Here is a 19,314-nt window from a genome sequence, read left to right on the forward strand (position 1 = left end):
TGTTTCTTAATTTAAACACACACACACACACACACACACACACACACACACACACACACGCTGGAGGCGGAGCTGTTTAATAAATGTATGTGTCTTCATATCAACACAACAAACCTCTCTCTCCCTGAAGCTGTACCAGCTGATCGATTGGTTTTAGTGTTCATATCAATTAATAATCATCTTGGGGCAGTTAAACCTTTTGAGCTTTTATTTTGTACTTTTTTAACTCCGAGAAGATCCTGTGTTTTAAGTAATCAAAATGACGTCACACACTAAATAGTATTTGAAGTTTTGCCTCATTTTTTTCTGCTGCTGGACATCTACTGTTTCTACTGTGATGTTTCTATTCATCATCTGACTGAAGGAGCTCACCTGAGTCCGGACGGAGATGGAGGTTTCTGCCTTTGGAGCAGCCTCCAGGTTCCACATTGACTCCCTGCTCTCCCTCAGGCCGCCCGGTGCGCTCCTCACCCGGGCAGACCCTCCGGAGCTCAGCCCGGGCAGCAGCAGCGGCTGCTCTGCGCCTCCTTCACCACGAAGAGAGCCTGTTCCCCGGCTGGAGTGTCCTCTGTTGCCCGGTCACCTGCAGCAGCTCCAGCCGCGAAGCGTCAGCTCCTCTTTTCTAATCCGGGATATTTTAGCGGACTGCCAGCCGTACTCTGACCCGGGACAAGTCTACTCTGATCAGGGACAGGTCTATCTTGAGTCCGGTCAGCCTGAGCTAGAAGCCGAGCCGTTCCAGTCGGGACCGGAAGAAGACTATCAGGATAAAAGTCACAGCAGCTCGTCTTCTGACAGCGAGTCCAGAGGTAAGAGAGCTGACAAATTAAAGGTTTAGATTTCTACAGAGAAAATAAGGCGCCAAAAGTGAACTTGGATTAAACTGAACGAATTAAAATCTCCTTTCCGGAAGATAATTCAAAATCACTTTTCAGATTAAAACAGAGACTTGTTTTTTTTGTAAACAGAAAAAACAGTTTTTGAATCTGTGCAGACTTAACTAAAAACTGTTTGTTAATATGATAAAACAAATTATATATAAAAGTAAAGCAACAAATAGGCTACAGTTAAGATGAATTCGTTATAATTTATGTGTATAGAGCTTAATGCGGCCTTGTATTTAGATAACAAGATCTATGAATAAAGTCTGGTCCGGCGCGGAGGCACCTTTCTTTTATCGTTGTTATAATGATGATTTTATTGTAATTGTAATAATAACAGGCTTATAATAAGAAGAAGAATAAGAAGAAGAATATTACCAACGTCTGAATCGTACATATTTTAGCACGTTCAACCCCAAGTTAATATAAAAGAATAAAACATTTTTATTTAAAATTACAGCTTCTTACTTATTTTGTTTTATGTAAAACATTGAAATAACTGTGAAAATACAAATAAATTGACGTGTTTTTGTTAATTCCGCTGCCGCCTTTGATGGTTTTAATGTCGGAGCTGCTCATTTATTATTAATCAGAGACTGTCATTGTTAAGAGACGCTATTTTCTGTAGATTATATTGGAGTCCAGTTAACGTCAGATTTCTCTGAATTGTATCACGTAAGAAAAAAACTGAAGATTTATCCTAATAATTTAAAAACAATTAATGTTACCAGACCTGATTTAGCATCACCATTAAATAAAATCATGATTGCTTTTATTGTGTTTTAAAAAAAAATATTTGTTTCATTTTTATGATGTTTTATTGAGGATAAATAAGAACTTTTAATCTGAATTAATCCCTCTGAAATAAACGCAGTCATACTGGTGATGAATTAATAATTAAAGCATTACTAACAGTCTGATGATGATGAGAGTTTGAACATGGTGATGAAATTAAATCTGAAGGGAGTCAACGTGACCTCTGACCTCCTGATTTCACGTAGCCTATTTATGACTTAAATACTGACAGTCGTCATCGTCTCTTAAAGTCAAATCTGTTAAACATTAAAAACAAACAAGCAGCTGACAGTTTGACAGAGCACATGTTAAAGTCAGTGTTAATTCAGGTAACAACGTGACCGTATTATTTAGATCATTATTTGTCTGCATTTAGTTCCCTTTGATAAAGTTCACTGTAATATCTTCAGGTCTAATGTGACGTCACGTCTACCTGTCAATCACCCAGTACAGGGCGGGGCCTCGGACCTTGCAGCGGGTCGTCTGAAGAAACCACGTAAAGCTAGGACGGCGTTCAGCGACCAGCAGCTGTCGAGGCTGGAGAGAAGCTTCCAGAAGCAGAAATACCTGAGTGTCCAGGACCGCATGGAGCTGGCTGCCTCACTGCAGCTGAGCGACACCCAGGTCAAGACCTGGTACCAGAACAGGAGGTAACTTACAAGTATCATAAAAATATCTGGTACCAGAACAGGAAGTAACTTACAGTACAAGAATCATAAAAAGATCTGGTACCAGAACAGGAGGTTTCATCGTAGAACAATAGATGGATAGTAAGACTACAGGCCCCTGAGCACAGTCATGTAAAGGCCCCCAATCCTCATTCATAGAGCAGAGACACATTTTTTTGTCTTACTGTAGATGTTTTGTCTCTTTGTATTCGTTATGTGCCTGCAGTTGTTTATCTCCACTTTAGACATTTTACGTTTTTTATGTGTCTTCGTAGTTTTTGTATGTTTTCTTTGATGTTGTTATGTGTCACTTTGTAGCTGTTTTGTGTCTCTTTGTAGCTGATGGCACCTCTTTGTAAAGATTGTGTCTCTTTGAAGTTGTATGTTTCTTTGTATGTTCTTTTGTGTATCTTTGTGTCATTGAAACAAACCAGAACAGGAGTTTGAATATTGCTTCTTTTAGGCTTCCGATCATTTGAAATGATCTTCATCTGTACAATGATTTTTAAAGATAAAAAAACAAAAAACTTTAAACTAAAAAAATATGATAATGGACTTGATACTAAAAAAAAAAAGTCAAATATTGTCGAATTTTTCAAATTAATATTTTTTAACACTAAATTTAGTTGCAGAACAAATGTAAATAAAAATTCTACATTTCTTGTTTTAACAACCATTTTTAATAGCCGTCTGTCTGTGAACCTGTCTGTCTGAGTTCAGTATCACTGCAGACAGACACATGTGAGACATTTCCCGATTAATAATGAACACCGTTTGATCAATAATTCAGCAGTGTGTGCTGTAATTAATGATCAATAATTAATGCAGAAACAAATCTGGAGCTTTTAGTGCAGAATCTCAGAGAGGACGGAGAGCGGGGGAGGAAGGGGCTGATTTTTTATTTATTGATTTATTTTTATTGTTCCATGACCGCAGAGAGAATCCTGATCTGTGATTGGCTGACGGTCAAAATGATCATCAATCAGCTGAACAATGTTTTTATTTATAGTTTTTGATTATAAGAATAATTTTGTTCTTAAATTAATTTTAATTGTTACATTCTTGATGAAAAATGTAGCTCATCACGTGTTTTGTAATAAATGAATAACTTTGTGTTTCCTCCGTCAGAACGAAGTGGAAGCGTCAGTCAGCCGTCGGCTTGGAGCTTCTTGCTGAAGCCGGCAGGATGTTCCTTCCAACACACTTCCTGTACCCACCTGCCCCGCCCACAATGGACATGTACCTGTACAGAAACCACGCCCCCCACCACCACCACCACCACCCAGCCCCACCCCTCCTGCCCCGCGTCCTGACTCACACTGAACCCCACCCCCGCTGACACCTGCACACTGGGAGGACTGGTTCCTGCTGGACGACGTACAGGAACAACGAGGGCAGACTTTTGATTATTAGCAGAATAAAGTGAAGAAGACTTTATTGACTGCAGGAACTTCTTGAAACACGAGGTACGAGTTCCTGGAACTATATTTGGGCTCTGTTCAGGAGGTGATACCAAACCAACAACAAGGAGGGAATGATGTCGAACAAAGAGGAACAAGAAGAAGTCTAAGTGGAGACATTTGTGGACAAATGACCTGAAACACACGTTTTTCTGCAGCAAAAAATCCAAACAAAACAGGAAAAACCTTAAAAAAACTCCATCATTCTTTTTGTAATAACTCTTTACTTTATCTGCCATGTGGGAACAAAGGTCAGTGAAACAGGCGCAGTCAGGAAGTCAAAATATAGACTGTTTATAAGAAGAGGACGTAGCATCCGGGTCTGAAAAGGGAAGTGCAGGCGTGCCTTAAACCTGCAATCTATCAACAGCCAGCAGGGGGCGAGAGGGGACATCTATGACAAAAGGAGCCTGATATTCTATATAGAGTTACAAGTCTCATTTTATGGTCGTATTTAGGGCGTGGTTACCCATGATTGACAGACCTTGGTCAGGCTTTGGTTAAACTAAAACAGAACCTGAGGAGTCGGCTGTTCATTCATGTCACTAAGGAAGACTGTTTTTAGCTAGCCAAAGTTAGCAATGTCAAGTTATATCACATTTAATGTAAATAAGAGGCGCACTTTGCCAACCAGGCTAGCACTAGTGTTAGCTAATAGCTCTTGCTAACCCCTCGCTCCTCTCCAGCTCCACCCATTCGTCCAAATATGGTCACTTCTGCCTCCAAAAAACAAGATGGTGTCGGCCAAATTGCCAAACTTCAAAATCCACAAACCAAAGGGTGACATCGCGGTCGCCACGTCCACGTCTTATAAACAGTCTATGGATGAGATAAAGAGACGGCTGTTGGTTTTGAATGTCTGTAGTTGTTATATTTGAGTTTTTTAACTTATCAATAAATATGAGAATGATTCTTTATAGTTTTTGCTCTTATTTTGGGTTTATTTTAATGTTTTAAAACAAGTTTATGAAGCAACAGAGTCTTTGAAACCTGAGTCCAGCCCCTACACGTGTTTACGACTCGTGTTGACCTGCTGGGGATCAGTCTCATCTCAGACTCGTTAAAGTCTCGGTTGTTTCTGAATCACAATCTTCAATGTCTCGTCTATGACTTGTTTGGACTCATCTTGTGTCAGTCACTCCATTTTAAAAGTCTAACCATGAACACTTTGTGTTATAAATCAGCTGATCTCTGTGACAAACAGTTTACACTGATCATCCCTCACACGAGAGAAGCAGCAGCCGCAGAACATTTAAGGTCTGATTAATAAATCATGAATGACTTCTGATAAACAATTCATTGATTATCAGAGTTGCTGGGAGCCATTTTTTTGTCCAATCAGATGTTTGAACATGTAATTCAGGATAAGAGCGATCAGCTGAAATATTCAACAGCGGCTGAAATATTAATGCAGTTAAAAGGCAGCGATTACACATCAGACTGACCAGAACACTCTGAGTAAGTGCTGCTGAAACTAACAGGCTTTTATTCTGAAACTTTTAAACTTCCACTTTACTTTTATATTCATTTATTTATTTGCTTTTGCTGCTATATTTTGATGTTTTTTGGGCTGCAGTGTCCCATAAAGTGAGAGGATGGTGCAGTGGGGAAAAAAAGGGTTTGGGTTCATGTGCGGACGTCTTTCTCAAGAACATTTAAAAACACACAAATACTCAGTGTCAGGGACCATCCGGGGCAGAGAGGCTGAAGTCAACCTGAAACTGTGCAGTTTTACAGATGAACACGCGACTTATGCTGCTGTAAAATGGAACTTTTGTCATTTGAGGAGAGAGTGGGGTAGACATGCACGAGAGGGCTGCGAGTCGAGTCTGCGGCCGATGTGGCGAGGACTTTGCGTCTGTACGGGGGCGCCTGCTCGACCAACCAAGCTAAACCAGCGCCCCCAAAACTAAACTTTTAAAAGAAATCAAGTCTTTGGGTGAATTTTGTTGTTAAAAGACTTCAGTTCAGAGCAGCAAACACATTTAGGAGACGTAAACGTTGCTTTAATATCTGATCCGACTGTCACATCAGGCCCAGCAGCACTGAAGGTCCAGATCAGAACCTGGATTCAGTTTGAGTCCCATTAGAGAGAAAAATAAACTGAGTCTGATGGAAGAAGCTGCACCGCAGTCTTTTATTTTTACTGCTTTATCAACTTCCTCAAAGCTGTAAAAATACATTATTCTGTTTTAAATATCACACAAACATCCTGAAAACATCAAAGTGAGTTTGCACAAAATTAAACAATAAAACATAAAGAAGATTTCATCCACTTGGTTGGAAAAAGTTTCAAATGGAATCTTTACAGGTGTTGGATGTGAGCTGCCAAAGGAAGCAACATGACCTCTGAGTACTGACAAGTTTCCTCTCTTGTTTGCTGAATTCTTCAAAATGTAAAATTAAGCCTTTAAAAATGTAACTGTTGATTAGTCAAAGAGGAGGTTTTGGTTCATTTTTTACCAGCATCGAAAAAAATGAAGATTTTCATTAAAGATACGGAAGAAAATGTTTCAGACCATAGACAGTATATAAAGATGGACGACGTGTCTCCACCTCCTCTCGTTGTACAAAAGTAAAGCTAAATCCCCCCGGAGCGGGCGCTGCCATCTTGCTCATATGTATCCAGAGTGTGGGCAGTAGAGATCGGCTGGTGGAGCTGCAGTATTGACGTCCCATCCCTTTCTCTACCCAACACACACCTTTACCTTGTGTCCTTGCTGTGTTGGAGCCCTCAGGTGGGCTCAGTCTGCAGCAGAACAGCTTCTTGTGTCGGTCTGAAGCAGATATTCACGCTTATGGAAAGTTCAATGACTGTAGTGTTAGTGTTAGTTACGTCTCCTCTCGCCGTTCCTCCTCTACTCTGCTACTCGGGAACAGAACGCTGCAGGAGCCCCGTTTGTCAACGGAGCTGTCAATCACGAGGCCACACCCCCTTTTTATAGCATCAAATAACTAATTAAAAGTAAACTTGTGATAAAAATGAACAATGTGACATAAATCAGCATGATAAGAACTAACTATAATGACAGAAACCATGTTTGAGAAAAATGTATTTGACTTGTATTTTGATTTTATAGTTTGACTCATGTCCCATCTGTTAACATGGAGGAGGCGGGCTTTATGAGCTATACTGCAGCCAGTCAGCAGGGGGCGATAGAGAGGGTTTGGCTTCACTTTTAGGGAGCTGTCATGTCGGCCATCTTTTTATACAGTCTATGGTACTGACCTCTGACCCTGAAATACTATGAGCTGACTGAATAGATATTTTTACATCTCACAGATGCGTCTTCAGCTCCGTCAGACGACACCAAAAATATGCCACACTTTCTGATCAGACTTTTCCTGTAAAGAAGTCTGAACACGTCTTACTTAATGTCCGTCGCGTCTTTCTACCAGTGAGGCGTCTTCAGTCAGCTCAGTGCAGCTCATCATGTTGCTCTCCAGCTGCAGGACCTCCTCATCACTCCTCCTCCTCCTCCTCTCCTGACTGATCCAACTTCTTCTTCTTTTTCTTCTTCTTCTTCTTGGCGTCTCCTCCCTCGAGGCCGCTGGAGAACTCTGAGCGGAACAGACTGAGCTCCCTCTGACCGGGAGAAAACCTGAGGAGGAGAGCAGATCACAAAGTCGCTTTACGATCAAAAGGTTTTATGGTTTTATATCGAGCTGCAGAGAGAGAGAGAGACAACAGCTAACTCTCTCTTCTGCTCCATCAGTGAGTTAGTTTCATTTTTGTTTTTTAGCGTCTTTATACCGGATCAATATTCTCTGTATGAACTGAAATGGAGAGCTGATATATGTGTGCAGATAAACAGCTGCTTCATGTTTACACTCCGACCACCATCGAAAAAATAACCCCCAAAAGCCAGGGTTAAATTCAAACCCTGATGATATCACCTGAATGCACCATCACCCAAAGGATTGTGGGATACTGAGGAGGAACACAAACACACACCTGTAATTATGTCTCTACTGACCGTGTACACACTATGCTAGGAGTGTGTACTGTGTGTGTGTGTGTGTGTGTGTGTGTGTGTGTGTGTGTGTGGTCAAACCGTGTCCAGACAAGCCTGCTGTGAGGAGCAGCTGTTAACAACAACAACAACAAACACACAAACATACACACACACACACTAAACATGATCTGTGACTGAGGGGAGCAGCAGCTTTAATTATGTATAGGAGTGTGTGTTAATGTGTGTGTGTTAGTGTCAGACGCCTCAGCAGGAGGTGTGTGTTAATGAGCACACACACACACGTGCCAGACATACACACAGCAGAGTGTGTATCCACCTACATGTGTGTGTATGTCTATAGATATATATGTATGAGGGTTCTTTAACACACTTTCTAGATGTTTCTGGAGGAACAACATTGTTTATTATTATTCATTGTAAATGTTTGTTTATTAACAGTGTGTTGAGGAGGAGACGCTGCTGTGAGGCTGCTGTGAGGCTTCATTTAACCCTTAATGATCTGCAGTACAGATGTTCCACCAGTGACCACACTGGTAGTTTCTTATTTACATGTCATTTCTTCTTAACTTGCTTTATGTCTCTTTAATCTTGTCACCAATTTCTACACCTAAAAATTAATGTTTTACTGTCATACATGAACAAATAAGTGATGACACAAGTCTCACTTTTTCAAGACTTTAGCCGTTATGATTAAAACAACTTCCTTCCTTCTTTTCTTATCAGTCTCACCTCTTCTCTCCGGCTCTGCTCTGTCCTGCTGTCTGGCTGCTGGTCGCCTTGTTCTGGTTCTTGGCCGGACTCCGGGCCTGGTTCTTGTTCTTGTTCTTGTTCTTGGCCGCGGGGCCCTTGGCGGGGCCCGTGTTGGTGCTCAGGCCCTGCGGGGCGTCTCTGAGGCCGAAGCTCTTGGCGGTGTGTCCCAGGTGGAGGGAGCGGATGTGGAAGATGTGTTTGAGGTTGGTGGGGTAGGTGGTGTAGGCCCGCAGGAAGGACTGCAGTGCTGATGACATCACAGTGACATCACAGGGACACATGTCAATAAAGAAACCATGAAGATAATATATGACTACTCATAATTAATCCCCCTTTCCCACCGAAATTGAGCACGTTGACGCAGATTTTTCAGACCCGGGAAGACCCACTTATAATTGTCTCTTTTCCCATTGCCAGTGAAGTATCCTCCTGTCGGCCTCTTTTCTGCCGCGTCACCGTTTGACGTCACAAACGCGCCCGAAACAGGGTTAGCAAACAGTGAAGAGGTTAGAGTGGTTAGGTCTTTATTGTATCTATTACTCATTCAGCCTGTTTATCAAACTCGGCGTCAACAAATTTGGAACGATGATGATGAGATGACGAGGAGTCGCAGAAATAACCGACTTAAAGTAAAGGGGGCGCAGATTAGCGGGTTTTGTGATCCCATCAATGCCGATTGGAGCCGAGGCGATTTGACCGGGTCTGAATGCCGATCGTAACCTTTCCCATTAAGCAAAAAAGCCGGCTGTTAGCAGGTTTTTTGACCAGTGGGAAACAACAAGACAAACTTTACGTACCTTTCTTGGCGCTCTGCACCGACTCAGAGTCTGAGTGAACAAAGTTCTCAAACTCCGTCTGCAGCACCGTCGCTCTCTCTCTGGTCTCCTGCTCCAGAGCTTTAGACGAACTCTGACAGACAAACATGTGAGACCTTTAATAAATGTGTAATGTTAAATAATTAAAAACATTTTCTTAGTAATGCAAATAAAATGTACAGACTGACGCTCAGGTGTGACAAAAACACCTCGACCTCCTCTGCAGGATTTAAGTGTAAGAAACATAAATCTGTATAAAAGAAAGACCAGCGTGCTGAACAGACGAATGTGTTTAAATAAAGGTTAATTTAAATCAGTGTGATGATGTCACAGAGTCAGCAGCTTAATTCTCTGGTGACGGGACACAAGCATCAGATCATCTCAAACACAAACTGAAAAGTGAACCTGCAGCTGTTTCCTGTTTGAACCTGCTGCAGGACTCACATCAGGTTTCTTTAGAAAACGCTTCAATGAAAGCGTCTGAACTGATCCTTCACAAACACGTCCCCCCGCTGCTTCTACCGTCACCGACAGTCTTTCTACTCCGTCTTTGTTGGAGCTCTTCAGTCTGACACCGGCACGTTTGGGTTTTTTAAAAAGAAGAAGAAACAAGTGATAAAAAATAATTCTCATCACCATCAGAGAAACAGCAGGTGGTTTCACAGTCTGAGCCTCAGCTGCCTGTTGGTTCAGACTATCAGCACGACGGGGGAGAATCACGACCCACCCAAAGACCCCCAGAACCCCAACTCCCCTTCAAAAGACTGCTGACATCTAAAAACAAGGCACACGCCCAAAACAGCAGTACAAAAAAACATCCAATAAATGCTTTTAAAGAGTCCTGAAACTGCCTTGAAGACCACTGATACGCCATGAAAACCCCTGATACCCTCTCGCAGACAACAGGAACCTGAAGAAGACATATTTAATCCCACGTAATCCTCAAAAACTGCTGCCAACACGTCAAACCCCCTGAGATCTCTGGAAGTCGGTCTGAGGGGTCCAGGTGTGAAGACAAAGGTTTCTTACCTTGCTGTGATATTTGCCTCGTCCCTTGTAGGTGTCGTCCATCATCAGACTTGCCAGGATTTCCAACAGCTTCATCTCTGATAGGCTGGAACACAACAAGACCCGCCCACACAGTCAAAAACCAGGAAGTCCTGTCGCACCATCAGTGTGGTGCCACCTTGCTTTAGTACTACTTCTGTTAGTAACTGAAATGGTGTTAATTGCTTGTGATGGCTGTCGGTCAACCGACCTGATGTTGTGATTGGCCAGCTCAGTGATGAAGGCGGTCTCAGCAGGAGTGAGGAACAAGAGGCTGCTTCCTTTTCCTCCGATACGAGCCGTCCGACCGACACGGTGGACGTACTCTGCTGCTGCCGTCGGAGGGGTGTACTGCAGACACACACTTACGTTATTAGTGTTGTACAATGTTCATCCCACTTTCAAACCTATTTTTTGTGACCTTTGGCCTTCTACTGTCAGCAAATGTTGGATCCTTTAAACTTTTTAGGCCTGTAAAAAAATCTAATTAAACAATTTAGGAACTCTGAGGCAAACTGATGAAGATATGACTTTGTATTTAGGGCTCATGAGTCATAACAGTTGGGAGCTAATGTTGTTAACAATTACCTGAATGATCCAGGTAACCTGAGGGAGGTCCAGACCTCTGGCTGCCACATCCTGAAACACACACATATCTATTTTTATTTACATGAACATGAAACACAGAATATAATATAAACAATACGAGCAAAGCAGAAATACTGACTGTGCAGAACAGGACTCCAGATTTAGACCCTGAAAACTGCTGGAAGACCTCAGAGCGCTCCTGGAGGAGAAACAAACACATCCACAGAAACACTCAAAACACTGAGCGCTGAAGAGCAGAGAAACTTTTTTTAAAATCAGACAGTGGCAGGCGGTCTTACCTCCTGCTTCATGTTACCATGAAGACGCATGAAGCTGATCCGAGGCTTGTTATTGGTCGAGGGCCCCGAGAGGACGGAGGTGAAGAGAGAGTAGAGGAACTCAACAGCTTCGCAGCTCGAGGCGAAGACGATGAGTTTGTTGTTCTGGGAAAACTGAAGGACAAAAACGACAGTCTGTCAGTTCATGTTGGCTATGGTTTATTGGTGATCTGCTGTCAACCAATCAGGCCGCTGCTACTAAAAAACGACAAATGGCTTTTAGTTCCTTGAAAAGAAGCTGCTAGTTCTAACTAGATCCAGGGATTTATGGGGAATCACAGCCTATGTCTCTTTATTGAATAGACTGATTAGAGGTGTACCCCAGGGTTCAATCCTTGGTCTTTTCTTTTCTCTCTGTACATAGTTCCCTTAGTTCATTGATTAGTCAATCTCTTCTCAATTTCTTATCAGTGTTATGAAGACGATACACAGCTTTACTTTTCTTTCAATTCAAATGACCTCAGGAAACTTTCCACCTTGCAAGTCTTACTAACAGCAATCAAGGACTTGACGTTAGATAACTTTCTCTGACAAAACCCTGACTAAACTCTAGTATTCATCACAGGCCCTTTTAGTATTTCTGCTACAAAAAGCAGTGTAACCATCCTCGAGCAGCACATGATGAAAAGCCTTAAAAAACAGACACAACATAGGTGGTCCAATCAAGTTCCAACTTGGAGACAATGCCGAAATCAACCCTATAAAAACCTCCAAATTTACTTTTTTTGTAGATATTTGTAGATATTTAAATCATTTCTTGTTGATGATTGTCCTGCGATATTAAATTAATTTGTTTTCGGCAGCAACACAAAAGTTTGTCCTGGCATTAGTGCTAGAGGAAAGTTAATGGAGTCATTCACATATAAAGGGTTCATCACACAAAGGAGATTAACTGGAAATCTGGTGAGTATTTGCTGAGAGTTTTAAAAGCTTCAGCTTTTTGGGTTATTGTTTACCTTGCACTTGTCCAGTATGAAGGCAGCCAGACAAACCAGTCTGATCTTACTGGGAACCACCACCACAAACTGCTGCAGAGCCTCTGGTATAGCAAAGCTCTCCGATTGGCTGGCTGTGCTGAGGTCAGAGGCAGAGCTGGTGAGGCCGGAGGAGGCGGGGCCAGACACGTGAATGTTGACTGGATCATTCAGACAAACATCGGCTAACCGAGTCACACCTGAAACACAGCAGGACGGTTTACGGTGTACTGTGTTCTTCGACTATAACTAAACACCAACTATAGTTATGATTAATAAAAAACACTTTATTTACTCACCGTGGGTCAGTGTAGCGGAGAGTAGGACGTTCTGCCTGCTCGGTCCTGTAGAGTTCAGACTGTTTAATATGACGGTGAGATCCTTCTCAAAACCCAGGTCCAACGTCCTGAACACACACACACATACAGATTAAACAATAGCCATAATACAGGTCTACAGGAGCACACCTTATCAATAAGCAGAACGATCAATGAAATCTCATAATGTGCAAAGACGGTGTAGAAATGTATACTTATCGCTCAGCATTTGTAAGAGTTATAAGTTAACTAAACTAGCGCCAACCCCACTGCTGCTCAAACAAAATGTCGCCTTTCAACATTTTTACATTTCCAACTCTTAAACCACCAAATGACATTTTGAATAGTTGGAAGGTGAATTAATTCCTCCTTTTATGGAACCAGGATGACAGTGCCACCTTGCTTGAATTTCTGAAACTACTCTCCTCATATGTAAAAGACAGAAACTGACGCGGAGTTCCTCAAGGCTCTTTTCTTGGTCCTCTCTGGTTCAATTCTAACATTAACTTTCTCAAGCTCAAATTATGACAACAATCTCTTTCCAAACTGATACAGACAAGACTTAAGAGTATCACTGAGGATGTGACTGGGCTTGTTATTTTTCAACCTGGGCACTATTTATTTTTTACATATTTTGAGGTCTCAAAGACGACAAAGTTTTGGTATTGTCTTAGTAGATCTCTTCAGCCAGCAGCCAACAACTCAAACAAACTAACCAAACTAAGCAGCAGTAGGCAAGCAACTATGCAAGGTAAAATAATGATTTTTAATGGGGTCTGGTGGCTCTGAAAAGAGCTGTGTGAAAAAAAAACATTTTACTCTTGAACAAAATGGTCCTTCTTTGTACGAATCCCTTCCTTAACGTGGGGACAATTACAATATCGATCTGAGCCCGTCAGTGACAAAAACAACACTATAAAAAGACTCTTAAGTGTCACAAAGCAGCCATTACAGCCTGTTTCACAGTTCAGAGTCATACTTTATCCTGTGTGTTATCAGACTGTGAGTACACACTGAAACAAAGAAGACATGTAAGAAGTGTGACCACATTTTTCAGTCAAACAGCTTTGAGTTACCGGTCAGACTCGTCCAGGATCAGCCAGCGAACAGCGCTGAAGGCGATGCTCAGGGTGTTTTTGATATGATCCACCAGACGCCCAGGTGTTGAAACCAGGATGTTGATGCCTTTACGTAACCTAGAGAGACAAGAGTCGGGGAGTCAGTGCAACAGTTTAATACACAGCAACAAATCTCAACATCTACTTATCTTAAAATGCCCTGTTCTTCTTCCTGCTCTCAAGAATCAATCTCTTACATTTTAATGACTCTTCATTGCGCCTCATATTGCAAAACTGCACTATTGTGTGTGGAGGATGACTGTGGTGTGAGGATAAATTGTCAGAAAATCCAGAATTCCCTCAGAACTTCCTTAACTAGTCCTCATTATAACCTGATCAAACATCTCTATAACCATTTAACGTGCAGACGGAGAAGAGGTGGAAAAAGAGGACGAGGAAGGAGAAGACAAGAGGAATTGAAGGTGGTGAGGAAGGGAGTCTATGGGGAATCGTCACCTGGCCTTCTCTGCTTTCCTCTTCTCTCCTCCCATCAGGACACCTGGGACGATCCAGGTAAACGGCTACAGAGAGAGAAAGAGAGAGAGAAAGGACCATCCGAGTCAGTTGCTAGTCGCACAGCACTTCCTGACTTTCACAGTAAAAGTCAAGTTGTTTTGTACTCCATAACAGAACATGTAAAATATGAAGAAACAATACAACATTATTTATGATAATCCTGAGTCAGTAACAGCCGATATCCTCAGATAGATTTGACTTGTTGAGCTGTGATTATATGTCTGTGTTACCTTCAGAAGCTTCTGGAAGGTCTGAAACGTCTGCTGGGCGAGCTGATGGGCGGACAGGAGGACAGAGAGACAGACAGTAGCAGAGCTGGTTAAAAAAATCTGCTGTCACTTCCTACAGTGTCTCAGATTTGCTGTTTTCAGTGTAACAGGAAAGGGAATCTGATGTTATGGAATAAATTAATTAATCTTTATGTAAATATTGAGACAAAGTGACGCTCTGTGACATGGAGACAGGATGAGATCAGACCGAACCTCTCTGGTGGGGACGATGACGACAGCCAGAGGACCGTCAGACCTGCTGATCTTCGGCCGGACCGCCTGAAGACTCTGGACCACCGGGACGGCGTAGGACAGAGTCTTACCTGCAGAGACAGAGTCCAACATCAGAGACTGCTCCTCTTTCATTGTATTCCTACTTAGTGTGTTGGTCTACAGGCTCAGAGCACAGGACCAGAACCATGTCATGTGTTTCTCACCTGAACCCGTCTGAGAGCGAACGACAGCGTCTCGTCCTGACAGAAGAACTGGAATAGTCTGCTTCTGAACACTGAAAACACACACATACACATACACATACACACACACACACACACACACACACACACACACACACACACACACACACACAAACACACACACAACACTGTAAGCAAAAAAGAAGGCTGGTGTGAATCCCAACCTCAGCATGTTTATGAACTTATTGTGGGTCACATTGTGGGGACAAGTGCGCCTCAATGCGAGTAGTGTCACAGTTCAGGGTATGACCTGAGTTAAGGTGAACAAACGTCTCAAAGGTGAGGAGTGTAAGTCAGTGTGTGTTTAAACTCACCTGGTCACCGTGGAAACATTCAGCACTTTGTTGAGTGTCGCCACCTGGTGGACAGAAACCAGCCAATCAGAAGACAGAACACTCAGCAAACAGCAAGCATGGATGATTTATTACACATTTATTTTTCAGATAGAAAACACTTATAGATCCATTGATACAGTCAAAAAACAACTAGAGCAATAGTTAAACGTGTGTGTGTGTGTGAGAGAGAGTGTGTGTGTGTGTGTGTGTGTTACCAGGTGTGGGTGCAGGTCCAGGTCTGAAAATGAGTCGCTGGTGAAAATCTTCTCCTTTACCTCAGAGACAGCAGGTCTGAAGGAGGGAGGAGGGAAGGAGGAGTAAGGAGGAAGGATGAAAGGAAGGTAAAGAAACATGAAGGAAGTAATGAAGGGAAAGAAAGAGGGAGGAAGAGGACAAATCATGATGGATAGAAGATAGAAAGGGAAGAAAGACAAAGAAGAATAAAGGAAGGGGGAAGGAAAGAAGGAAGAAGAAAAATTATGAAAGACAGAAGACAGGAAGGGAAGGAAATAGGGAGGAAGGGTTAGAAGAAGGGAAGGAAGTGGGAAGGATGAAGAATAAAGGAATTAAGGGAGGGAGGGAAGGGAAGGGGAAGAAGAAGCATAAAGAATAGAAGAAGTATAGGGAAGGAAAGAGTGAGAATGAAAGGGCAGAAGGGAAGAAAAGAGGGAGCGAGAAGAAAAATTATGACGGATCGAAGATAGGAAGAAAAGAAAAGATAAATGAAGGGATGGAAAGAGAAGGATGAAGAATAAATGATTGAAGGAAGGGAGGGAAGGAAAAAGGAGTAGAAAAAGAAGAACAGAAGAAGGGAAGGGCAGGAAAAGGTAAGGAAGAAATGGCAGAAGAGAAGGAAAGAGGGAAGAAAAGAAAAAACAAAGGATGAGGAGATGGGTGGGAAGGAAGGAGAAAGGAAGAGATGGAATAAGGGAAGAAAAGAGGAAGTAGGAAGAAAAATGACAAACGATAGAAGATAGGAAGAGAAGGAAATAGGGAGGAAGAGATAAAAGAAGGGAAGGACAGAGGGAAGAAAAGATGAAAGGGGGGAATAAATAATGAGGAATTAAGGGAGGGAGGGAAGAAAAAGGGGGAGAAGAATGAAGAATAGAAGAAGAAGAGGGATGGAAATAGTGAGTAGAAATGACAGAAGACGAGGAAAGAGGGAAGAAGAAAAGGGAAAGTAATTAGTGCCTGATTTAATATCTGATTGATTAATAACAAACAGAATCTTAAAGAACAGAAACTATGATGTCAGCTGTTTATGAGCCAATCAGATTCAGATGATGGTCTGCTCAGCCAATCAGAGCTGGAGCTGCGTACCTGTGGATCTCTGGGATCTCTGGGTTGTGTTTGAACAGAGAGGAAGTCTTGATGCTGCTTCTTCCTGTTTCCTTCACTCCATCCTTCTTCTTCTCCTTCTTCTTCTTCTGTGGTGTCCTCTGGTCTGTCTGCTCAGCGGGCGGAGACTGGAATATAAGAGGTAATTATTCTTAGTTATTATAAAAACAATAATACATCAAGGTTGTTTCTTCTTTAAGTGAAGAATAAACATCTGGATAACACGAGCTCGGTGCTACAGGTGTGAGCAGAATTTACCTGAGTGTCTGCAGCCTGCACCTCCTCCTCCTCCTCCTCCTCCTCCTCTGCTGTTTCACTGAGCTGCAGTTTCCTCTGTTTGAAGGAGCTTTTCTTCCTCGTTTGCTCCTCCTCTGAAGAGCTAAACTTCCTCTTCTCGGCTCTCTCCTTCTTCTGGAGGTTCAAACAGAGACACAAACTGAACTGTGATCAGCCGAAAATAACTAACTTACTAAACTAAATAACTATTAATACTACTATAATAATATTAAAATGACATCTCTCTGCTAACGTGCTACTCACTCTGGCCCATCTCTGCTGAGCACTCAGAGGTTTTCTCCTGTGCGAGGACGAAGGGGAGAAACTGCTGCTGATGTTCAGACACAGCTGCTCCTCTGCTGATGACATCATCAACAAACCTGACAGACAGACAGGTAAGAGTTAAGTTTATACACAAACTGCACAGCCTCCCATAAACACTGTGAAAGAAACCACTTAAACCTGAGGGTAACTATTGAAAAGATATTTGATCCAAGCAAAACTTCATTAAAAAAACTGCAAAGTCAATTGTCAGTGTAATACAAAACAAATGATGACTGGTATATTTAACATGTGTATGATCCACCAAACAGCAGTACGACACCTTTACAGTATGGGCCAGTTTTCAGAAGCACTACCTGTATTAAACGCATTTAGATGCATTTTACGGGTTATCACTTTAATAATGTAGTGGAGCTGTCTGATCGATAACAAGAGAAGAGGCAAATGTAAAAGCTACAAATGAATGAAAGTCATGCCGAATTAAAGAGGGAACATTGTCCATGTGTTGGGAGTTGATCGCATATGTTGCCACCGATGTTTCACTTCCTGAGAGGTAAGGAAACCTTAAAGTGGCACATTTCTCACTAGAGTTCGGCGTGACATGCCGTAGGATCATCATCTGCTACAGCTAGCCTGTTTAGCAGCGTTTCCTCTCATTTAAACACAATAACAAAGCACCACAGCGAATACAATGTGCCGTGAGAAGATTGATGATGAGAAAGAACATAAAATACAAGGATCAACTCCACACACACACACAGAAACACGTGTGTATGTTGTGAGTGTAGCTCAGGCTCTATTGTAGCGCAGCAGCTAGTGCTAGCCTCATGCTAACAGCAACTCCTAAAGATACTCCTAAACATATTAAAAGACTGAACATTAGAAAATAAAAACTGCACAAACTCACCGTGATACTCAGAGATCAACTAACACGCGTGGGGAACTTTTCCTGGTACGTCACTGAAGCCCCGCCTCCTTCACAGCTGATTATGTTGGACATGCGCAATAGCTTCACTTCACTGTTATTGAAGTACTGTAGGCTACTGAAGTATGATTCTGTGGTACTTGTTCTTTCACTGAGTAAATATTCTAATTTATAACTACCTTTATTTACAGATTAAGATTCAAGTTTACTTACATGATGCATTTTTGTACCATAAACAACCCAATATTTCCTTCAGCAGCTCCCCATTAAAATGCTGCTATAAGATTATGTGTATAACAATTTAAAAATGAGACAGATGAAGTTTTAATTTTACTTTAGATACTAAAAAAATACAGATTGGACTTTTGTGCTTTAGTTAAATTCTATCATAGAATTATTCTTTTAAGTAACAGATTGAATCCAGCAGTGTACAAACTACATCAGTTATTCTGGCGTGACTCCTATATTTAAATAAAGTTGTGCAAGGATTTCACCCGGCCCTGAGAGTACCTGTGAAGCCTGGACCTGTCTGAAAGTAGATCAGAGGATAATTAGACTCTGGTATTAGATATTTTAACACCAAGATCCGATACCTGCAGCAACAGAACAGGACCCTTTCAGAGTGGACCAGGTCTGACGTGGGTCCCTGATTAAGCCTTGGACCTGAGAAGAGCTCTATATAATTTAATCTTTTACTTTTTTGGTCATCCAGTCCAAAAAGTCCAGAGTACAGTCAAACCTAGTCTGAGTAGACCTGTGGATCATTAGACCCAATCCAAAAGGGGTGATGTGAGAATGATCAGAACCGGTCCCAGTATGATTAGGACCAGATCCAACATGGACCTGAAGACAGACCTGATCCATAGATCCTTAAGGGATCTGATGATAGTCAGATTTCTTTGACCAAACTGGATCAAGTTCGACTCTCGTCTGAGGTTGATTCTCAATCAAGAGGAACCAAAAAGACACGTGAAGACCTCTAGTCTTTAACTGGGTTTAAAAATAGGAAAGATCTGATCCACAATGGACCCAAGGCCAGACGACAGGGAGGCCTGATCCAAGAGGAAGGCAGAGGTTTCTTGGACCTGGTATAAAATAGACCCAAAGATTACTAGACTCAATCTACAAAGGACCCGGGCACAGTCAGACCAACAGACCCAGACATCAGA

General features: G+C 42.1%; 2 protein-coding genes across 2 annotated transcripts; one reads left to right on the forward strand and one right to left on the reverse strand.

Annotated features, from left to right (window-relative positions):
* The first annotated feature begins 388 nt into the window (after window positions 1–388).
* On the forward strand, window positions 389–3,683 carry barhl1a (BarH-like homeobox 1a). The gene is made up of 3 exons (XM_069682741.1): window positions 389–809; window positions 2,125–2,326; window positions 3,473–3,683. The coding sequence occupies exons 1-3, from the start codon at window positions 389–391 to the stop codon at window positions 3,681–3,683; spliced, it is 834 nt and encodes a 277-aa protein (XP_069538842.1).
* Window positions 3,684–6,931: 3,248 nt separating this feature from the next.
* ddx31 (DEAD (Asp-Glu-Ala-Asp) box polypeptide 31) lies at window positions 6,932–18,168 on the reverse strand. The gene is made up of 21 exons (XM_069683190.1): window positions 18,128–18,168; window positions 17,203–17,318; window positions 16,921–17,073; window positions 16,645–16,790; window positions 15,540–15,615; window positions 15,304–15,347; window positions 14,951–15,021; window positions 14,727–14,836; window positions 14,475–14,516; window positions 14,185–14,249; window positions 13,687–13,806; window positions 12,593–12,699; window positions 12,276–12,493; window positions 11,281–11,433; window positions 11,121–11,180; window positions 10,982–11,032; window positions 10,605–10,744; window positions 10,376–10,460; window positions 9,329–9,440; window positions 8,511–8,778; window positions 6,932–7,406 (listed from the first exon to the last, which is right to left on the reverse strand). The coding sequence occupies exons 2-21, from the start codon at window positions 17,308–17,310 to the stop codon at window positions 7,268–7,270; spliced, it is 2,268 nt and encodes a 755-aa protein (XP_069539291.1). The 5' UTR covers window positions 17,311–17,318; window positions 18,128–18,168; the 3' UTR covers window positions 6,932–7,267.
* Window positions 18,169–19,314: the final 1,146 nt, after the last annotated feature.

This window comes from Semicossyphus pulcher, unplaced genomic scaffold (genome assembly GCF_022749685.1).
Source record: "Semicossyphus pulcher isolate SPU_LCO1_2020_fin unplaced genomic scaffold, fSemPul1.0.p SCAF_6, whole genome shotgun sequence".
Lineage (NCBI taxonomy): Eukaryota > Metazoa > Chordata > Actinopteri > Labriformes > Labridae > Semicossyphus > Semicossyphus pulcher.

Coding starts and splice junctions, on each gene's coding strand:
- ddx31 (XM_069683190.1), bottom strand. CDS start 17,310: ATGATGTCATCAGCAGAGGAGCAGCTGTGTCTGAACATCAGCAGCAGT. Junction 12,700..13,686: donor ATCCTGGACGAGTCTGACCG/GTAACTCAAAGC, acceptor GTGTGTGTTCAG/GACGTTGGACCTGGGTTTTG. Junction 11,181..11,280: donor ATGGTAACATGAAGCAGGAG/GTAAGACCGCCT, acceptor TTTCTCCTCCAG/GAGCGCTCTGAGGTCTTCCA.
- barhl1a (XM_069682741.1), top strand. CDS start 389: ATGGAGGTTTCTGCCTTTGGAGCAGCCTCCAGGTTCCACATTGACTCC. Junction 810..2,124: donor TTCTGACAGCGAGTCCAGAG/GTAAGAGAGCTG, acceptor TCAATCACCCAG/TACAGGGCGGGGCCTCGGAC. Junction 2,327..3,472: donor ACCTGGTACCAGAACAGGAG/GTAACTTACAAG, acceptor TTCCTCCGTCAG/AACGAAGTGGAAGCGTCAGT.